General features: G+C 40.1%; 1 protein-coding gene across 2 annotated transcripts in view; it reads left to right on the top strand.

The window, feature by feature from the left end:
• The window catches only part of LOC133503855 (collagen alpha-1(XXIV) chain), a 145,335-nt gene that overhangs the window by 80,093 nt on the left and 45,783 nt on the right, over positions 1-19,459 (top strand). For both annotated transcript variants that reach the window (XM_061825822.1, XM_061825821.1), the window contains 7 exons: positions 1,697-1,741; positions 1,942-1,995; positions 6,941-6,985; positions 12,249-12,302; positions 13,614-13,667; positions 16,029-16,082; positions 18,008-18,061. In XM_061825822.1, the coding sequence (XP_061681806.1) occupies positions 1,697-1,741; positions 1,942-1,995; positions 6,941-6,985; positions 12,249-12,302; positions 13,614-13,667; positions 16,029-16,082; positions 18,008-18,061 (360 nt within the window). The remainder of the gene's footprint in view (positions 1-1,696; positions 1,742-1,941; positions 1,996-6,940; positions 6,986-12,248; positions 12,303-13,613; positions 13,668-16,028; positions 16,083-18,007; positions 18,062-19,459) is intronic.

The raw sequence follows: 19,459 nt of genomic DNA, 5'->3' as shown, positions 1-19,459 counted from the left end.
GGTTGAACAGGTGAAGAGCGTCAGCCTCACTGTTCTGCAGACTGGGGTTCAAATCCCTGCCCCGCCTGTGTGGAGTTTGCATGTTCTCCCACGTACTTGCGTGGGTTTTCTCCGGGCACTCTGGTTTCCTCCCACAGCCCAAAAACATGCAGTGTTTGGACACTCTAAATTGCCCCTAGGTGTGATTGTGAGTCCGACTGTTGTCCGTCTCCATGGGCCCTGCAATTGGCTGGCAACCAGTTCAGGGTGTTCCCTGCCTCTGGCCGATGACAGGTGGGATTGGCTCCAACACTCTCGTGACTCTCATGTTAATAAGATCCTCAGAAAGTGGGTGGATGGATGGTTGACATGAGGGTAAGCAATGCAGAAAATGGATGCATTCATACAGTGGAAAAAAATGAGCATTTGAACACTCTGCTATATTGCAAGTTCTCTCACTTGGAAATCAAGGAGGGGTCTGAAATCTTCATGGGAGGTGCATGTCCAATATGAGAGTGACAATCAAGATAACCAAGGAGTGGCTCCGTAAGAAGCATATCAAGGTTCTGGTGTGGCCTAGCCAGTCTCCAGACCTAAACCCAATAGAAAATCTTTGGAGGGAGCTGAAACACCATGTTTCTCAGTGACTGTCACTGTCTGATCTAGAGAAGATCTGTGTGGAGGAGTGGGCCAAAATCCCTCCTGCAGTGTGTGAAAACCTGGTGAACAACTACAGGAAACGTTTGACCTCTGTAATTGCAAACAAAGGCTACTGTACCAAATATAAACATTGGTTTTCTCATGTGTTCAAATTTTTATTTGTAGCAGTATCACACAAATAAATCATTAAAAAAGTCATACATTGTGATTGCTTGATTTTTCTTTTTAGATTATCTCTCTCACAGTGAACATGCACCAACGGTTAAAATTTCAGACCCCTCCATGATTTCTAAGTGGGAGAACTTGTAATATAACACGGTGTTCAAATACTTATTTTCTTCACTGTATATGGAAAACGCAGCCCATCATATCATCATCAAAATCATATACAGTTTGAGGAAATATTAACATTACATAAGACAACCTGTCTCATGTAGCATCTCTTTTATCAAAGAAGTTTTTGGGGGCATGTTCCGCTAGGTGAAGTGATTATTATTGGTTGTTTTTAAAACAAGGCTGAATGTTTTTTCCTAGAAAAAAAAAGCTTTTTTTGCCACTGGAAATGCTGATTGTTGCAGCTTCCAGAAGAGACTAAACACTTTCCCTACCGGTGCCCAATAGCATTGGAGAAGAAACGCACCAAAAAACAAAAACAAATCAGATACGTCTGTTGCTATTTTGTACTTGTTCTTTCTAAATTGTTGATTATACGCACATAAATACGTACTGTCCTTTTCCCCTATTGAATTATAAGATTAGAGTATTATTTATTGCGTCGTAGTGCAGTATGGTAGTCAGGTTTCACACTGCATCAGAGCAAACCGACTTTTGTTATTACAGATTGACTGATGCAGTGAGGTGAAGCTTAATTCATCATTTGTTTCAAGACAACAGCTGTGTTTTTGCTTTCTATATTCACTGAACATACCTCTGTAATGCTCTTTATTCTACCAGCTGAAAATACTCTAGAGCTTACTTTTAGGTGAGAGGAATGGTGCGTGTGAATGTTTTTGTGCATACAGTATTCCAGTTGATGCAATGTGCAATATGTTTGCAGGGTGAAGAGGGTCCACTTGGCCCATCTGGAAATGCTGGTCCAAATGTAAGAACGCTCAGAAGATTTATAAAACACAAACATATACTCAACATGAGAGTCTTGCAGATGGTTCGAATTTTACAACTAACTGTTCAGCAATCACATGGAATGAACTGTGATAAACCAATCATGAGCTGAGACAGTTTATAATCATGAAATGTGAGATTATGTGTACTCAATGTCTGTTGCTCTGTGTATCATTTTAGGGGCGACCTGGAAGGAAAGGCTATATTGGTGAACCTGGACCAGATGGGTTGCTGGTGAGTTTACTTTTCTACTCTGTTTATCCAATATTTTCCAAATAATACTCTGTATTCCAGACTAGGTCAAAGCTGACTCTAGTGAATGCGTCACTGTGAGTCATACAAAAATTTTAAAAGCTAATTTGCAAAATGGTACAAATGGATTTCAATTGTTCTGTGAAAAATGCCAGATCTGCACATTTTACAAACATATGTTTTACCCAAGTAAAAACTCCAATATGTTATAGCTGCCAATATACTGTACGTTAGTGTAATATTAATACTGTAATAGTTATAACTAATGCTCAAATCTCACTGCAATTTAATTTCTTATAAAATTGTAAAAAATGTTTTTCTCATGGAGCCCTATAGATGGAACAAGAGAATGCAAACTCTTGGCCAATCCCAAGCCTGGATAAATACAGAGGGTTGCGTCAGGAAGGGCATCCAGCTTTAAATTTTGTCAGGCTAGTATGAACATTGAGCCAAAGAATTCTAGACTGGATCAGTTGTAGCCCGAGTTAACAATGTCCGCGACCTGCGCTGTTAGCCTACAGGGGCGCCGATGGAGATTCAGCTACTGTGGGCTGAAGACCAAGTACGGAAAAAACTACGGAGCCTACAACAGCATCTGGGAACTTTGAATTTTGGAACTATTATTGGAGATCTTGGGACTATTATAGGACAAGCTCAGGAGTTGGTTGGCATGATGATTAACAGAGGAGGTTGATATATTGTGCATCCAAGAGAGCAAATGGAAAGCCAGTATGACTAGAAGTTTAGGGGAGAGGTTAACAATATTTTACGATTGAGTAGATTGGAAGAGAAATGGAGTCGGGGTTATTTTAAAGGAAGAGTTAACTAACAATTGCTTGCAGGCGAAAAGAGGATCAGAATGTGTGATGAGGCTGAAATTTGAAATTGAGGGTGTCATGTATAATGTGTATAATGTGACTATGCCCACAGGTAGGATGTGATCTACAGGTAAAGATCAATTCTGGAAGAAGCTAGATGAAGTAGTTTTAAACGTCACAGACAGAGATTGATGCAGATTTTAATGGACATGTTGGTGACGGAAATAGGGGGGATAACTAAGTGATGTGTAAATTCAGCATACAGGAAAAGAACCTTGAGGAACAGATTGTTATGGACTTTTCAAAAAGGATAGAAAGGGGTGTAGTGAACACTTTCTTCCAGAAGAGGAACGTAGGGTGACCTACAAAGTGCGTGTAGAAGCATGCAGGTGGATTACATCTTTAAAAGACGATGTAATCTGAAGGAGGTTACTGACTGTAAAGTAGTGGTAGAAGAGATTAAACAGCATAGAATGGTGGCGTGTAAGATTACTCTGGTGCTGGGGAGGAAGATTAAGAAGACAAAGGCAGAGCAGCGAACCATGTGGTGGAACCTGAGAAAGTAAGAGTGTTGTTTGGCTTTTTGGGAAGAGTAAGTATGACAAAGAGTTTTATTTATAAGGGGGAAGTTATAAAGGCACTGAGGAGGATGAAAATGGGAAGGCAGGTGGTCCTGTTCTCATATCCGTGAAAGTATGGAAGCATTTAAGAGAGGTGGTTATGGAGGTGTTGACCAGAGAATCCTGGTGGGAAAGATGTTTGAGGAATGGAAAAAAAAGTGTACTGGACCCCATTTTTAAGAACAAGGGTGATATGCAGAGCTGTGGTAACTAGAGAGGAATAAAGTTGATGAGCGACACAATGAAGTTATGGGAAAATGTATTGGAGGCCAGACTCAGGACAGAAGTATTTGTTTGCAACACTATGATTTCATTTGTAGAAATAATACCAGAGATGAATTATTTGCCTTGATCGTGTTGATGGAGAAGTGCAGTACAGAGAAGGTATGGATGAGCTATACTGTTTCATTGTAAAGCTAGAGAAAGCCTATGAAAGAGAACCCAGAGAGGAACTGTGGTACTCCATGCAAAGGTCTGGATTAAAGATGTATGATGTACGAGCCCAACAGAACAGTGGTGAGGTGTACTGTCGATCTGACAGAGCAATTTAAGGTGGAGGTGGGATTGCATCAAGGATCAGCCCTGAGCCCCTTCGTGTTTGCAGTGGTAATGGATAAGATGACAGATGAGTTTAGGATGGAATCCCCTTGGAACATGATGTTCGCAGATGACATTGTGATCTGCAGTGAAAGCAGGGAGCAGGTGGAGGAACAATTAGAAAGATAGAGGGATGCATTGGAAAGGAGAGGAATGAAAATTGGATGAGGTAAAACAGAATATATATGCGTGAATGAGAGGTGTGGAGGTGCAAGAGTGAGGCTCCAGCGAGAAAAGATAGCGAGGGTGGCAACTTCAAATACATAGGGTCAACAATCCAAAGCAATGTGAGTGTTGTAAGGAAGTGAAGAAATGGGTCCAGGCAGGTTGGAACGGGTCGAGGAAGATTGCAGGTGTGTTATGTGATGGAAAATCTCCTAGGATAAAGGGAAACTCTAAACACAGTACTGACAGCCTACCATGATGTACAGATTACAGACTGTGGCACTGAAGAGTCAACTGGAAGCAGAGCTGGAGGTGGCAGAAATGAAGATGTTGAGGTTCATTCTAGGAGTGAGCAGGTTGGAAAAATTACAAATGAGCTCGTTAGAGAGATGGCAAAAATTAGATGTTTTACACCCAAGTTAGATGGAGCAAATTTAGATGATTTGGACACATCCAGAGGAGAGAGACTACGTGTATTGGTCAAAGGATAATGAGGATTGGAACTGCCAGGCAAGAGATCACGAGGAAGACCAAAGAGAAGGTGAATGGATATTATGAGGGAAGACATGAGGGTGATTGCTGTTAGAGAGGTGTATGCAGGACATTGGCTAACATGGAAAAGGAGGACACTGTCCCGAACCCTAATGGGACAAGCTACCAGGAAAAGAAGATTCATTTAATTTCCTTCAAAACACAGATAAATCCAAAAACAAAAGAATGTAGTGAATTTCCTGCAATATTAACAAAATATGTAGTTTGCCTCATCATGCCCATTATGCTTCTTAAATAAATGAAAAAAAAAAACCTTCTGTAAGTACTGCATGATTCTGTTTTGTCTACATGTCAAACTGGAGTTACCGTAATTTCTCGAAAATATTTATAAAAAGTTCATAGAGTTTAGGTATGGATGAAAAATAAAAAATACAATCACATTGTATAGTCGTATACTGGTACATAGAGTGGTAAAAAAGAAAAAGGTATACATATACATTTCAATATCATATTCGATGTTTTATGTTACACGTTTAAAAATATTACGGTAATGTGTGCCACCAACCTGAGCTCTCTTACCTCCTCTCAGGGGAGCTTCCCATTTTACGATCGTTAGCGTAACATATTTGTTGCTACTGCACCAAAGATCAGAAACGATTGCCCTGAGTTTGTTTTAACTTCAACTGAGACAAAAAATGTCAACTACAGCAATTAGTTGTGCAGCTACTTTTAAAAGAAATGTGTCATCGCTGACACGAGGAACCCGGAAGCAGCGCAGTTGCCCAAAACAAGAGCTCAATTGCTTCAGGTTGTTATCAAAACAACGTGAGCTCAAACTACGTAGTAAGGGTGTAGTGACAACATTAAAAAAAAGAAGAAAGAAAAACGACAGCACACACAATTGAAATGCTTACTTTTTTTTCATGTGCCCATTACGGTCGTTTCTATGTAGTTTGAGCTCCCGTTTTTTGATAGCCACTAGACGCCGTAGGTAGCTGTTACAGATTGTAGCTGAATGGAGGGCGAGAGGATGCGCTGCTGAACCAAAACTCTTGGAATTCAAAACATATTTCCTCACAAACGCCATGGATGGCACAGAGGATGACATACTGTGGGAGCAAATTGGGGTGTTCATGATGCAATGCAGGAGGCACCGGAAATGGACCAAATCATCAATGATGAGTTCGACAGTGATGCACCAAAGGTATCTACGATGGAATTTTTTCAGATTGGAGATGAGTCAGATGCTTCTTTTGAAGTCTTGGCCAAGGACGTGTAATGTAGAGGATGAACTGCACGATGCACAAACGTTTTATGCACAAATATTTAACGCAAAAAAAATGCTTACGTTAAACAGTGTTAAATGGTTTGTTTATTTATTTAAGACTGTAATATGTGTTATCAACAGTATTAATAAAATGTTATGCCATCATTGAGCATTTATTTTAGTTGGTCGAGGAATTCTGTTCCGACAATTATACGGACCAGGACAAGAGTGTCCTGTGGCCTGTCCTGAGTTATATATTACCACTACATCACAACGTGCACAATGATTATTATTAATGATTGTTGTACAGACAGTTTTTGAAAAACAATACAAATACAAACCCAACAAAATATAAATACTGATAATTCCCAATATTTTGAGCATATGGGTAGCAGCAAATTGGTGGTGCGCATTGTACATTGGTAGAAGGGTTTTCCTGATTTTTTTTTAGGTCAGCTTTGGGTGTGTGTATTATACTTCAGGATGTATTATACTCGAGAAATTATGGTAGTTAAAGGTTAAATTCAGATGTAAGAGTTTATGTTTGCTATGGTTACATTTTGAGGGTGACGAAGTCTTACTGTATCTAGCTTTACCTTTCATTTATGATAAAGAAAGGAAGACCATTTAATTCTTCATTACATTGTATGGGTTTCATTCTTAGAGTACTAAACTTTTAGTTAACACAATTGCAGACTTTGTTTTGACTATGTTTTTATCAGTCATTAGCTTTGGCAACCTGGATATGATCTTAATCAAACATAGAATCATCCTTTCCTGGCTGGCAAACGACAGTTATAAGCAACAAACTGTAGCGGTACAGTGTGTGTGCATGTGTGTGTTCCTTCTTCAGACTTGGAATAACTTTCAAGCCTTAAGCTAGTACCAGGCAGGATGGTTACACACAAAAGAAACATTCTAATTGCAGGAAGCTAATCAGTACGCTATTTAATGTTTCCTTCTTCCAGGGAGAGAAAGGGGACATTGGAAATGTTGGAAAAATCGGACCACAAGTGAGTTTCTTTTACACTAAAAATATACACTGACAGTAATTAACTCTTATCCTGTTGTAATTAACTCTTATCCTGTTTTAGATTTGGATTAACTGTCTCGTGTGGAGTTTGTGTGTAAAACCTGTTTTATTTAATTTTCAAAATACCACAATCTTTGTTACATAATAATTCCGTGATGCCGAACAGTAGCCCATTTTTATGTCAACAGAAAAGAAACATCAAAACGATGTTTCATCATTAATTACGCAGTACAGTGTTCCACCATTATTCTTGGGGGTTACGTTCCTTAAACCCCTGTGTATAATGAAAATCTGTGAATAATGGATGCAGTATTAAAACACCCTGTCAGCATGGACCTATTTTAGTGTGTATGCAAACTACCATATGAAGAATCTCGTGAGGTGTTAAGGAACAATTGCATTTCACCACTGTAAACAAAAGAAGCTTACATTGCCCCACACACTGCCTGTGTTGGCAGGTCATTACTGACAATTTTGTACACAATCACGGAGTCACATTAAAACTAAAATTATCACACCACAGCAAACAGAGTAGCAAATAATAAAACAATACTAATAGTGTAACCAATGTGTTTATGTCCACTTTGTTGGACGGGTCAAACAATTGCAAATGTTGGAACTCAGTGTGCACATCAGGTGCACCACATTATAAGGTGCCGTGTCTAGTGTGGTGCCTCAACTATTTAGAAGAGAATTTAAGACCTTTACAATTGTGAAAATATGTTTTAAAAAAAACAAACAAAAAAAAAACTTGGAGACCAAAATCTACGAATATGCGGCGCCGCAAACGGTGAATCGCAAATGGGCAATGGCTCACTGTACACCACAACAGTTAGCTGGGATAGGCGACATATTTTAGTGACCCGCGACCCTTGTGTGGATACGCAGCTTGGACAATGGACATGGACCACAAAATAGTTAAATGCCAGACTGAGGTATTTTCTGACTAAACCTCACATGGGTTCGTTTGTTTAACCTTCCCAAAATGTGCTCCATCCTTGTTGTTCAATACACAGTGTATGTGTTTATTATGGTCACTTATAATCCACACTCAGTCCCAAAATATTTGTCAAAATTGTAAAAAATGTGTTTACTCATGTACAGGAAAGTTTGGCGACATAACGTTTGGAGTACATTTTCTTCATACGTGTTCTGCACATTGGAGACAACGAAGCCCACCAAGTTGGACTCAGTTACTGGAGCGCACATATGAAAAGGATTAAGGGATACAGAAGAGGGAACACTTTGAAGTTCCAAACACATGTAGGTTCAGATAATGCTATTACGTCACTTTACAAATAAACTCGATGCATAAAACCGGGGAAAGACCGTTAGTGATTATTGTAGGTCGAAGAGAGGCACATACGCTTGGCCAAGTGTCCCATAAAATGTTTCAAGGGAAATGATGAAAATCATGGTGTGCTAGAGCAGATTTGACTTTCCCGTTCCACTTCATGTTAAATCTTGCCTCCAGTGCCCGAAAACAAAAAAAGATCAACTTCTTGAGCCAGGTGTGCACTGAAATGTAATTAATGTCAACATATCTGCTTTCATTTTCCTGCCAGCATCGCACTTTGCCCTTGTATAATGTATGTGCACGAGAAATAGGTTTCAAAGATCAATGGTTATAAATTCGTGCAGTGAATACCAGCTAGCAGTCAAGCTCCCGTTATAGAGTCAGTGATATGGAAACTCTTAAAAAAACATCCATCCATTCATTTTCCCAGCCAGTTATCCTCACAAGGGTCGCAGGAGTGCTGGAACCTATCTCAGCTTTCATCGGGCGGAAGGTGGGGTGTACCCTGAACTGGTTGCCAGTCAATCGCAGACCACATAGAGAGAAGCAACCATTCGCACTCACAATCACACGTAAAGGCGATTATGAGTTTTTGGGATGTGGGAGGAAACAGGAGTGCCCGGAGAAAACCCACGCATACATCCATACATCCATTATAAAAACAAAACAAAAAACATGCATTCAATGGAGACTCTAAATTGCCCATAGGTGTGATTGTGAGTGTGACTGTTGTCTGCCCTGCGATTGGCTGGCAATCAGTTTAGGTCTGCCCTGCCTCCTGCCAGTAGACAGCTGGGATAGACTCCAGCCCTCCCGCGATACTCGTGAGGATAAGCAGCTAAGAAAATGGATGGATGGATTTAAAGAAGTAGATGGTTCCATTTAAGAAACATGAGAGAGAGTAGCAGTAATTGTCTAAGATGCAGTATCTTTTAGTGTACAGTAAATTCAATTGAAAATGATCTATGATTTCATCTTTTTCTGCACCAAAATGGAATGTTTTTTTCCCCTAAAACTGGCAAAACAGGAGTCATGCAAAATGGCTCTAACAATAACCTATTGAAAATATCTGTCTACAACTTTTTTAGGCAATAGAACTACCTTCTTGCAGAAAGCAGAGTGGTTATGTGCTTTGCTGCTTTCTGCACAGGATGTTTTGTCCAGTGTAGTTTAATTTCCGAGGCTGTCAAGGCATTCTGGAGTAAAAATGCACTGTCTATTGTCAAACTTGATCTCAGCTGCAGCAACAAGATGAAGACCCAGACATAAGACAAATCTAAAAATAGCCAAGAATGGCAAAGGACAAAAGACTGGATGATTCTGACATGGCTCTTTTTGAGTCCTGATCTAATCCTCTTTTTTGGGAAGAAGCTGAAACTCTGAATACGGCACTTACCTTTTAAATGTGTGTGCTGGAACACTTTGCTCATGCGTGGTGGGCCTAATCACCAATCACTGCGTGCACAAGTCTCCGAGAGTAATAGAAATTCTTTGATTGCAGCGATTGCCCTAAACCCTTTTGCAACAAAAACATGATGGATTAAAGGGTCGCATAATTTTCATACAGAGGAACTCCACCATTCTTTTCCACTCAAAAATTCTGTTAGAGCACAGTTCAAAATAGGTCTGATTTAGGTCTGAAATATTTGAACAGCTGAGAAAACCAATGTTAATATTTGGTACAGTACCCTTTGTTTGCAATGAGGTCAAACGTTTCCTGTAGTTGCTCCCCAGGTTTGGACACACTGCAGGAGGGATTTTGGCCCACTCCTCCACACAGATCATCTCTAGATGAGACAGTTTTCTGGGCTGTGGCTGAGAAACATGGAATTTCAGCTCCCTCCAAAGATTTTCTATAGGGTTTAGGTCTGGAGACTGGCTAGGCCATGCCAGAACCTTGATATGCTTCTTACAGAGCCACTCCTTGGTTTTTCTGGCTGTGTGCTTTGGGTTATTGATATGTTGAAAGACCCAGCCACGATCCATCTTCAATCCTCTGACTGAGGGAAAGAGGTTCTTCCCCAAAATCTCACAATACATGGTCGCGGACATCCTGTCCTTAATACAGTGCAGTCGTCCTGTCCCATGTGCAGAAAAACACCCCCAAAGCATGATGCTACCACCCCCATGCTTCACAGTAGGGATTGTGTTCTTGAGTTGGAACTCATCATTCGTCTTCCTCCAAACACGGTTAGTGGAATTCTGACCAAAAAGTTTAATTTTGGTCTCATCTGAACACAAAATTTTCTCCCATGACTCCTCTGTATCATCCAAATGGTCATTGGAAAACTTAAGACGGCCTTGACATGTGCTGGTGTAAACAGGGGAACCTTCCGTGCCATGCATGATTTCAAACCATGACGTCTTAGTGTATTACCAAGAGTCACCTTGTAAACGTTGGTCCCAGCTCTTTTCCGGTCATTTACGAAGTCCTGTCCTGAAGTCTTGGGCTGATTCCTCACCTTTATAAGAATCATTGAGACCCCATGAGGTGATATCTTGCATGGGACTCTACTCCGATTGAGATTGACCGTCATGTTTACCTTCTTCCATTTTCTCATGATTGCTCCAACAGTGGAGCTTTTTTCACCAAGTTGTTTGGCAATTTCTCTGCAGTCCTTTCCAGCCATGTGGTGTTGTACAGTTTTGTCTCTGGTGTCTTTCGACAGCTCTTTTGGTCTTGGCCATGTTACAAGTTTGAGTCTTACTGATTGGATGGTGTGGTCAGGTGTCTTTATGTCGCTAACGACCACACACACGGGCTTCTGATTCAGGATAATACATGGAGTGGAGGTGGACTTTTAAACAGGTCTTTGAGGGTTAGAATTCTAGCTGATACAAAGGTGTTAAAATACTTATTTGCAGCTGTATCACCCAAATAAATCATAAAAAAATCATACATTGTGATTCCTGGATTTATTTATTTTTTTAGATTATCTCTCTCACGGTGGACATGCACCTACAATGAAGATTTCAGACCCATCCATGATTTCTAATTGGGAGAACTTGCAATATAGTAGGGTGTTCAAATACTTATTTTCTTCACTGTATATCTTCCATTTTCTTCATTGTATAGTTTCTTTGGCCTTGGGTTTTCAAGAAAGAACTGGAGTACACTGAGAAAGAAAGGTTAAGCCAGCGTTTGCCTATCCCCAGTAATAGGTAACATACTGCAAATGGATGAAACGATGGAAAACCTAATTTGGTATCTCCCAGATAATTAGCTTAGGGTTTTGACAAGATGTTCAAAAGATTTTCATTTATTAATCAGTCAGTGTTTTAAGTTGGAAATAATGAACACCGAACTCAATTCTCTCAAAACCAAGTTCCTCTTTTCTATTCTTCCTTGTGCCAAAGTACTTTCGTATGAGACGTCCATTAAACTGGATGGGAGCAACCTTTCTGTTCCTATGAATTAAACTGCACTTTGTTGTTTATTTGATCAGGAAGAAAACGTGGTCCATATAAAAACGTTTGTTAAGATGTTTTGAAGACAAACGTATACACCATCAGGATAGGATTCATTTAACTGTTTTATTGCCTCTTTCCTGTACTATTTATGCTCTTATTCTTCACCAAATTTTTCTTGTTCTGTACAAATACAGACTAAATTGTGGATATAACCAGATATCATTTAGCTCCCATTGAGTTTTAGTTTTGCTTTGTTGTGGTCTTATGCTTCATTAGATGACACATTTACTAAGTCAACATGAACTCAGTCAGATAGATCTTCAAATTAATTTGAGTTGAATATTTCACACTTCATGGGTCAACTCACAGCTTTATCCTTTAGCCACCACCTTATTACTTAGCAAAGCATTGCACTGCAATCCATGACCTCTTGCATTCCAAGTGTCATAACAGGTTGGGAAATAACCTGTAAATGAGGGAAGCTCAGACTTTCACATTGGCATAGCCTTCTTTCTAATGTGTTCTCTCTTTCCAGGGTCCTGTCGGCCTCATAGGGACAGCTGGTGTGATTGGAGGTCCCGGTGAAAAGGTAAGGAGTGTGTTTTCCAATCATTATGTTGTCAATCAGCTACAGTGGGTTACTTGTCAGTGGCAGACCTCTGTAATCAGGGCCGTGCTAAGCCGCAATAAATTGAGGCCCCAGAGGCCCTTGAACACTTGCCTTAGATAAATAGTCAACACTTTCGCTTCCAGATCAAAAGCAATATTGTCATGGGTGACACACAATTACCGTCCCCAATCATTGCACTTCATGTTTTCAAATTGTGGTAGAGGCAACGTGACAGTATGGATTGGCCATTCCAGAAGGCAAACCTAGAAAGTGTTACCTGCAAAATGGAATTTGTCCCCATAATGACCTCGCACTTAAAAAAAAAAAGACAACATATTTCAAGCAGGTTTTAGTCTTACGGATTAAAAATGAAAGTCATGGCACATAATTTACTTCTTTTTTTCACCCTGTGCATTTTCTTCCTCCATTGTAAAGCTTCTCCTTTTTATTCAGAGGGGCCCGCTGTGTCAGAACATGTTCTGAAACTGCACGGCTGTCAGTTGATTTCTCTGAAACTCTTAAACCTGCCCCTTGAACAGTCTATCAGCGCCAATCAAACCTTAACAACATGGAAATTCCTTTCACATTATTCCGTACATTATGCATGCATTTACTTGGGTAACACATCCAGGATATTTCAAAAATATTGCAGTCTTTCGTCCATTTGAAGCTGGAGTTCAGAGTATAGAGAGATTTAAGTCTTCACTCTGAGCGGCAGTAGCTCCGTCTGTAGGTACTTTGGCTTTGGACTTTGAGGACAATGGGTGTTGTCCCATTAGGGTAGAAACATTTAACAAAATTGCAACTGGTTGTTGGAAAAATGCTTGTCTTTTTGCTGGCTGTTGAGGTGCGCTCGAGAAGGTGTCCTCCCCACTATCCTAGCTCATGTGACGCAGGACTCACTTCACACATATTTCACTGTGAATCTCTCCCTACATTCCAGCATATGTGTGATCTGTTTGTATATGTGGTATCCAACGCAAAGTACCGTATTACATCGGAGAGTGACTTGAATTTCCCCTTGAGGGAGACCGATATGAATACATGAAAAAATAATAAATACAATTCCCTTCTTATATACTTGAAATGTGGTGAGCAGAGTTTCATACACTGTTTCAAAGTATCTGATTGCTCGAAACCAACCAGCTCTTCTCACTGACCCGTTGAACTCCAGTTTCATATACTGTACACTTTGTTGGGAAAGAAAGTGTTTCTGAAATCTGTCAGGTCATATTTTAATGATGCCCTGAGTTTTTTAGCATTTTGTACTTTTACTGTTTCTTTGCCCAGGGTGACCGTGGACCTACAGGTTCAATAGGTCCAGCAGGAGAGAAAGGGCCACGAGTGAGTATAAATTTCAGTTTTAAATATTTTTTTTCAGAATTTTATTGATTAAACTGAATATATTAAGTAACATTCAATGGGATGGTGACCCTGTGTGACAATACCATGTTATTTATTTTAAATTTATGAATACACAAACAGTTGTCAAACACATTTCTGTCTATAAGATCTAAATGACCTGCTGTTGCATGAGGTCATTTAAACTGACTGCATCATAAATGGTAGAGAGCCTCGTTTTACTTGCCTCAATGTAGTATTGTTTTCAATTTTAAGAATAACAGTTTGTGATGACTTTCAAAATGTTCAGTGGTGCTTAGCTGTAGTGTAAATATCTAACATCACAATATATTTACCCTGAAGTGTTCCTCCAGGGCTCAAAATAAAAACTATGTGGGGAAAAAAAAAATCATTGACCAATCGTTCTGCTGGAGTCCAGCGTATTTTGTGCATAATTCTGTGGAGAGCAGCTTTCATGCATTGCTCGCAGTCCAGAACCCAGAAATTGACTTCATCTCAGACACTTTGAGCAACAGTCCTGACCTTGCTAGAAGGAAGGATAGCTAAATGATCACTGACACCGAGTTGGAGTGACTCATCTCGTGGCTGAATGACAAGGCAGACTGAAAAATAACTTGTGGTGTCTTTCACTCTGAGTGTGATCTTATACGTCTTACGTAAGGATAACTTGTGATGTTTTTTTGTAAGCTAAAACGTGGCACCCGATTTTAGTGGTGAGTTATTGTCTCAAGACATCACATTTACATTTTTAAAAAAAGTTAATAACCATTTGCTTAACTCTACAGTCTTAATACACACACACATTTCTGTGATGATCTACTTGCACCTCTCATTCAGGGCTCTATATTTGTAAACGGTGCAACGTGCGCCGGAGCGCAAATGTTGAACAGTTTGATTTTAATGCCAGTGTAAGGTTCCCTGTGTGGATTTACCCATTTGGCAGAGAAGTATACACCAAGCTGGGTGCTGGTGGCGCAAGAACGGTGTGTCCTTTCGAATTCGCCAAAGGCATGAGACAAATTGGTGACTAAGGGCACTATTTTCAAGGGTGCATCTTGATTTTCATGCAAGGTGAAGACTCTCAGCTTGATGGCAGACCTGACTGTGTCAAGCTGGTTGGTGTCAAGACAACTAGGGTGTGCCATGCTTGGTGGAATGATATTATGGTGAACAAGTCACTTCCCTGTTCTGCATATAATAAGGGTATACTGCCAAGGTTCATAGGTCCAGCCTCACACGGATTGCATGTATGATATCACCTATATAGGAGACCACATGCGCTGATGAAGAGTAAAGATGAAGAGTAAGCAAAAATCCTCTTTGAATGAAAAGGATTGAAGCCAGCTGTGTTAATGCGCACACTTTTTAAATTCCTTCGTCAAAAGCCGGTCCACAACTGTACCAAAATAGAGTGTAGCCTGCGTTCTCGGACAAGTAGGCTGGACCGACGTTTTTCATTTATAAATACTGTATGTGAACAGAGGATATCGAATCTTATGAAATATTGTAGAAAGTAGTCCATTGAACACATCATTATCGTCATAATTATCCCTTCCCCCACCTACCCCCACACTTTAAGCAGCTATGGGGAGGGGGGCGCTCATGCACAAGCGTTCATGGATGGTGATGGATTCATGAGGTCAGTGTATGATATATTTAGGATATATTGTGTATGTATAATGGGGTAGTGGGTAGTGGTAATGGGGGGCGGCATGGTGGATCAGCTGGTAAAACGTTGGCCTCACTCAATCCCGGATCCGCCTGTGTGGAGTTTGCTTGTTTTCCCCGTGCCTGCGTGGGTTTCCTCCGGGCACTCCAGGTTCCTCCCACATCACACACATGCAACATTAATTGGAGACTCTAAATTGCCCCTGAGTGTAATTGTGAGTGCGGCTATTTGTCTCTTTGTGCCCTGCGATTGGCTGGCAACCAGTTCAGGGTGTACCCCGCCTCCTGCTCGTTGACAGCTAGGATAGGCTCCAGCACTCCCTGCGACCCTCGTGAGGATAAGCGGTGAAGAAAATGGATGAATGGATGGATTGTTCTTTGCTGTGGAGGGCACTGTTCAGCCACCCTGAATTTGGACTTAAGTTGCTATAAAAAGCACATTATATTGTTTTATTGATGGTAAGACATAGTAATACAAATCTCTGAAATAAAATGTTCCTGAAGAAACAAAAAAAAAATTCTTTGACCTTTTACTCAATTGTCTTTCCTTTGACATTAAACATCAATTTTTCCAGTGAAGTCAACTATATATTTCTGAGTGGTCGGGCTCTAAAAGGAACCTAAAATGTAAAGTACATTTCTATACTGTTTACTATTTGTGTTTCTTTCCTGAAGGGATATCCTGGGTTACCTGGAAATCCTGGAGACATTGGAATGCAAGGTACACCTGTAAGTGCCATCTCCATATTTCCACTATTTGATTCTTAGCAGGCATACACTGCATGTGTGTGGATCAAGGCCTTAATTCCTTGCTTCATCAATTATTTCAACCATTTGGAGTCAATCGTAATAACACTTTACCTTCATATTGGAGAATTTTTTACTTCCCCGACAAACTCACTTATAAAGTTTGAGTTTATGTATTGGTTTTCCTGTATCCCCGTGCCTGCGTGGCTTTTCCTTTCCGGACTTCAGTTTCCTCCCAAATACCAAAAAACATGAATAGTAGGCTGATTGAAGACTCTAAATTGCCCACAGGTGTTAATGTGAGTGTGAATAGTTTTGTTTATATGTGCCCTGCAATTGGCTGGGGACCAGTTCAGGGTGTACCCTGCCTTTCGCCCGAGGTGGAATATGCTCCAGCACGCCCTTGACCCTAGTGAAGAGAAGCAGTAAAGAAAATGGAGGGAAGGATGGTCAAATGGAAAGTTTTCATGGAACCTGCACTTTTGTGAGGACAATTGTATAACCCCTCTAATATTGTCATATGGCCACCATTCTTGTTGGTTAATGAATTTGAATGCCTGTTTTGTCCTTGATAAAATGATAAAATATCAAAATCTTCTGGTCCCGCTCATTCCCTCAATTCTGTGCATAATTTACTATTTACACTCAAGATGGGGAAAATGGGCAGCATGGTGGAGCAGCTGTAGAGCATTCGCCTCACAGTTCTGAGGACCAGGGTACAAATCGCGGCCCCACCTGTGTGGAGTTTGCATGTTCTCCCCATGCCTCTCCGGGCACTTCAGTTTCCTCCAGCATCCCAAAAACACGCATTAATTGGAGACTCTAAATTGCCCCTAGGTGTGATTGTGACTGTTGTCTGTCTCCATGTGCCCTGTGATTGGCTGGCGACCAGTTCAAGTGGTACCCTGCCTCCTGCTCGATGACAGCTGGGATAGGCTCCAGTACTCTTGTAACCCTCGTGAAGATAAGCGGCTTAAAAAATGATGGAAGGATGGAAAAAGAAAGTGGACCTTTATGGTTCAGGAAATAATCATTATCGCCTTCATCATCTTTCTCAAGTCCCTGAATTAGCCTTTCCAAAACATGCTCTGCTGTATATAGTGATACAAAAAGGATTAGCGCTATGTGCAAGGTGTGCCTCAACAGAATGCCAAGGAGCCAAAACATTTGCGCTGATCTTAGAGAACCAATTGTATGGCTTATTTTTGCTAAACTGCATCTTTTACACATCACAAAACCTCTGGAACAATGTCCTTTGCATTGGCGAAAGTGGTGATTGTCAAAAGCTAAATGTAGTATTTCATTGAAACACACATTAGCATGTGAAAAGCAATGGTGATAGGAGGAATAATTTGGGTTTATTTTGTCTTGTCACAGATCAGGGCCATGTTAAAGTAACATTTTCAATGTAACTTGCAACAAAGCATGCACGTGCTGCAATGGCACAGGCAAATCCCAGAAGTAAACATACTCTAAATGGAATTGTGTTCAGAAACAAATTGTAGACCTCAATGAACTGAAACAATTTTAAAATCTTTAAGTCTAAGTTCTTGGAAAGAGTTGTGAGCGATTTCAGCTACGTATTGGTATTTCTGCTACTGCCTATCATGAACAATCATATGGTGTATGTACTCTGCTTACTTTTGCCTGTCGACCTAGCTGTTGTTAAATGCAATATTACTGTACATGGTGTTGTTCAGCTGACATTTTATTTACCTAATTTTAACACCTGGCAGGGGATATATTGCATTTACCATTAATTAATGTTGATATCGTAAACCTGTTGAGTGGAATGTACAATATATAGTAATGTACATGGTATTGTATATTTTTGTATTATTAATTTTTTCTATGTTGAAGATGATTGATGATGAATGATACATTTGTAACTACTTTTTTTCTCATAGGGACTACAGGGGGAGAGAGGGAGTCCCGGCAGTGCCGGTGCAAAGGGCCGTAGGGTAAGAACTGAAATAATCTTTTGAATAAAGTGAGCCCTAGCATATTTGTGGTATGCCATTAGTGAATTTTCCAATTTCTGACCTTTTGTTTGGTATTTTGGCTGTTCAGACCTCCAATGAGCAACATGGACTTTGCAGAAAAGTGTGCATGTCATTAATTAAATAAATAAATAGAAAGAACACCTTGGTTTTGCCATAGTAGTGTCCAGAAAAGGCTCCACTGATAGCTACTTCTGTTTGACTGTTTCGTATCCGCTTTGTCCATATTTGGCTAAGACTGCTGCATTTTCTCTGATTGGCTGGCTCCATGTAGAAGACCAACCCTCACTACTTGTGAGAGCACGTGTTCATTATGTTGACAGCACTGGCTTGCAGTGGGAGAGAGGTAGGCGGAGATCATCACCAGTTGTGTAAATAAGCTCCAATTTCAAATAATCTGATTTCACATCCGGAATTCAGGAATGCATGGATAATTTTAATTAATGTTTCGCATGTTTGGTGAGGCACCATAGAACCAAGCTAACATCCCAAATACTGGAAAAAGTTGGTTTGGTCAAATGTGGGACATTAAACCTGTTTACTGCTACTTGAAAGTAAATTACAAGCGAACAACTAAGGAGAGCCTTGGAGCTGGGAAAACATAACATTCAGCTACCCTAATCTATTACTATTGTTATATCTCATTTTAAAGAAAAATGGCCATGTGAAGTACATCTAACATGCATTCCCAGTGCATGAATGCTGATTGGAGGCTTAGGGATAAACAAATCGAATAATTCCAGGATCATCTTTTCCAAGTGTGACTAAGTTCAAAGTACTCTTGTGTCACCACTTAAGAGAAGCACATCCTGAAAATCCTCTTTGAAGCCATTTTACACTTTTAATTTGGCTTCAATTGTCTTTTATAGCCGGTTTACTTAGTTTCTTTCTTGTTAACATTATGCCAAACGTAACATATGGCAGCACTTATCATGCTGAGGGTTTTGTTGTTTCCTACCTTCCATAATTGTGGATACATTTCCTCTATAGCTGAGACACCTCGTACAATCACCTGTTCTTATTTGCAATACATTCATTTTAGTCATGAATGCTATTCAATACATCAAGAATCAGTCAACACAGTGAGCGGTAGTACATTTTATAAGTTTGAGTTAACCCTTCAGAAATATTATAAACTTCATTTTAAAGATCACTCACCTTGAGCTTTATCTGTACTTTCCAAAACCAAATATTTTGATTCAGTTTGTTATTCTTCAGTAAATAGAGCTTGTATAGCCATTTATTTTTAAATATTCCCCTTTTATGTTGTTTGTTCCATGCAAAGCACCACATACTTAATCAGACCACAGGTGTGCAAGCAATGAAGATCAGTCAGAGCTGAGTTTGTTGGTGTGGTCC

Source organism: Syngnathoides biaculeatus, chromosome 7, assembly GCF_019802595.1.
Source record: "Syngnathoides biaculeatus isolate LvHL_M chromosome 7, ASM1980259v1, whole genome shotgun sequence".
Taxonomy (NCBI): Eukaryota; Metazoa; Chordata; class Actinopteri; order Syngnathiformes; family Syngnathidae; genus Syngnathoides; species Syngnathoides biaculeatus.
Note: the sequence above shows the minus strand (reverse complement) of the source record. Positions and strands in the feature narration are given on the sequence as shown.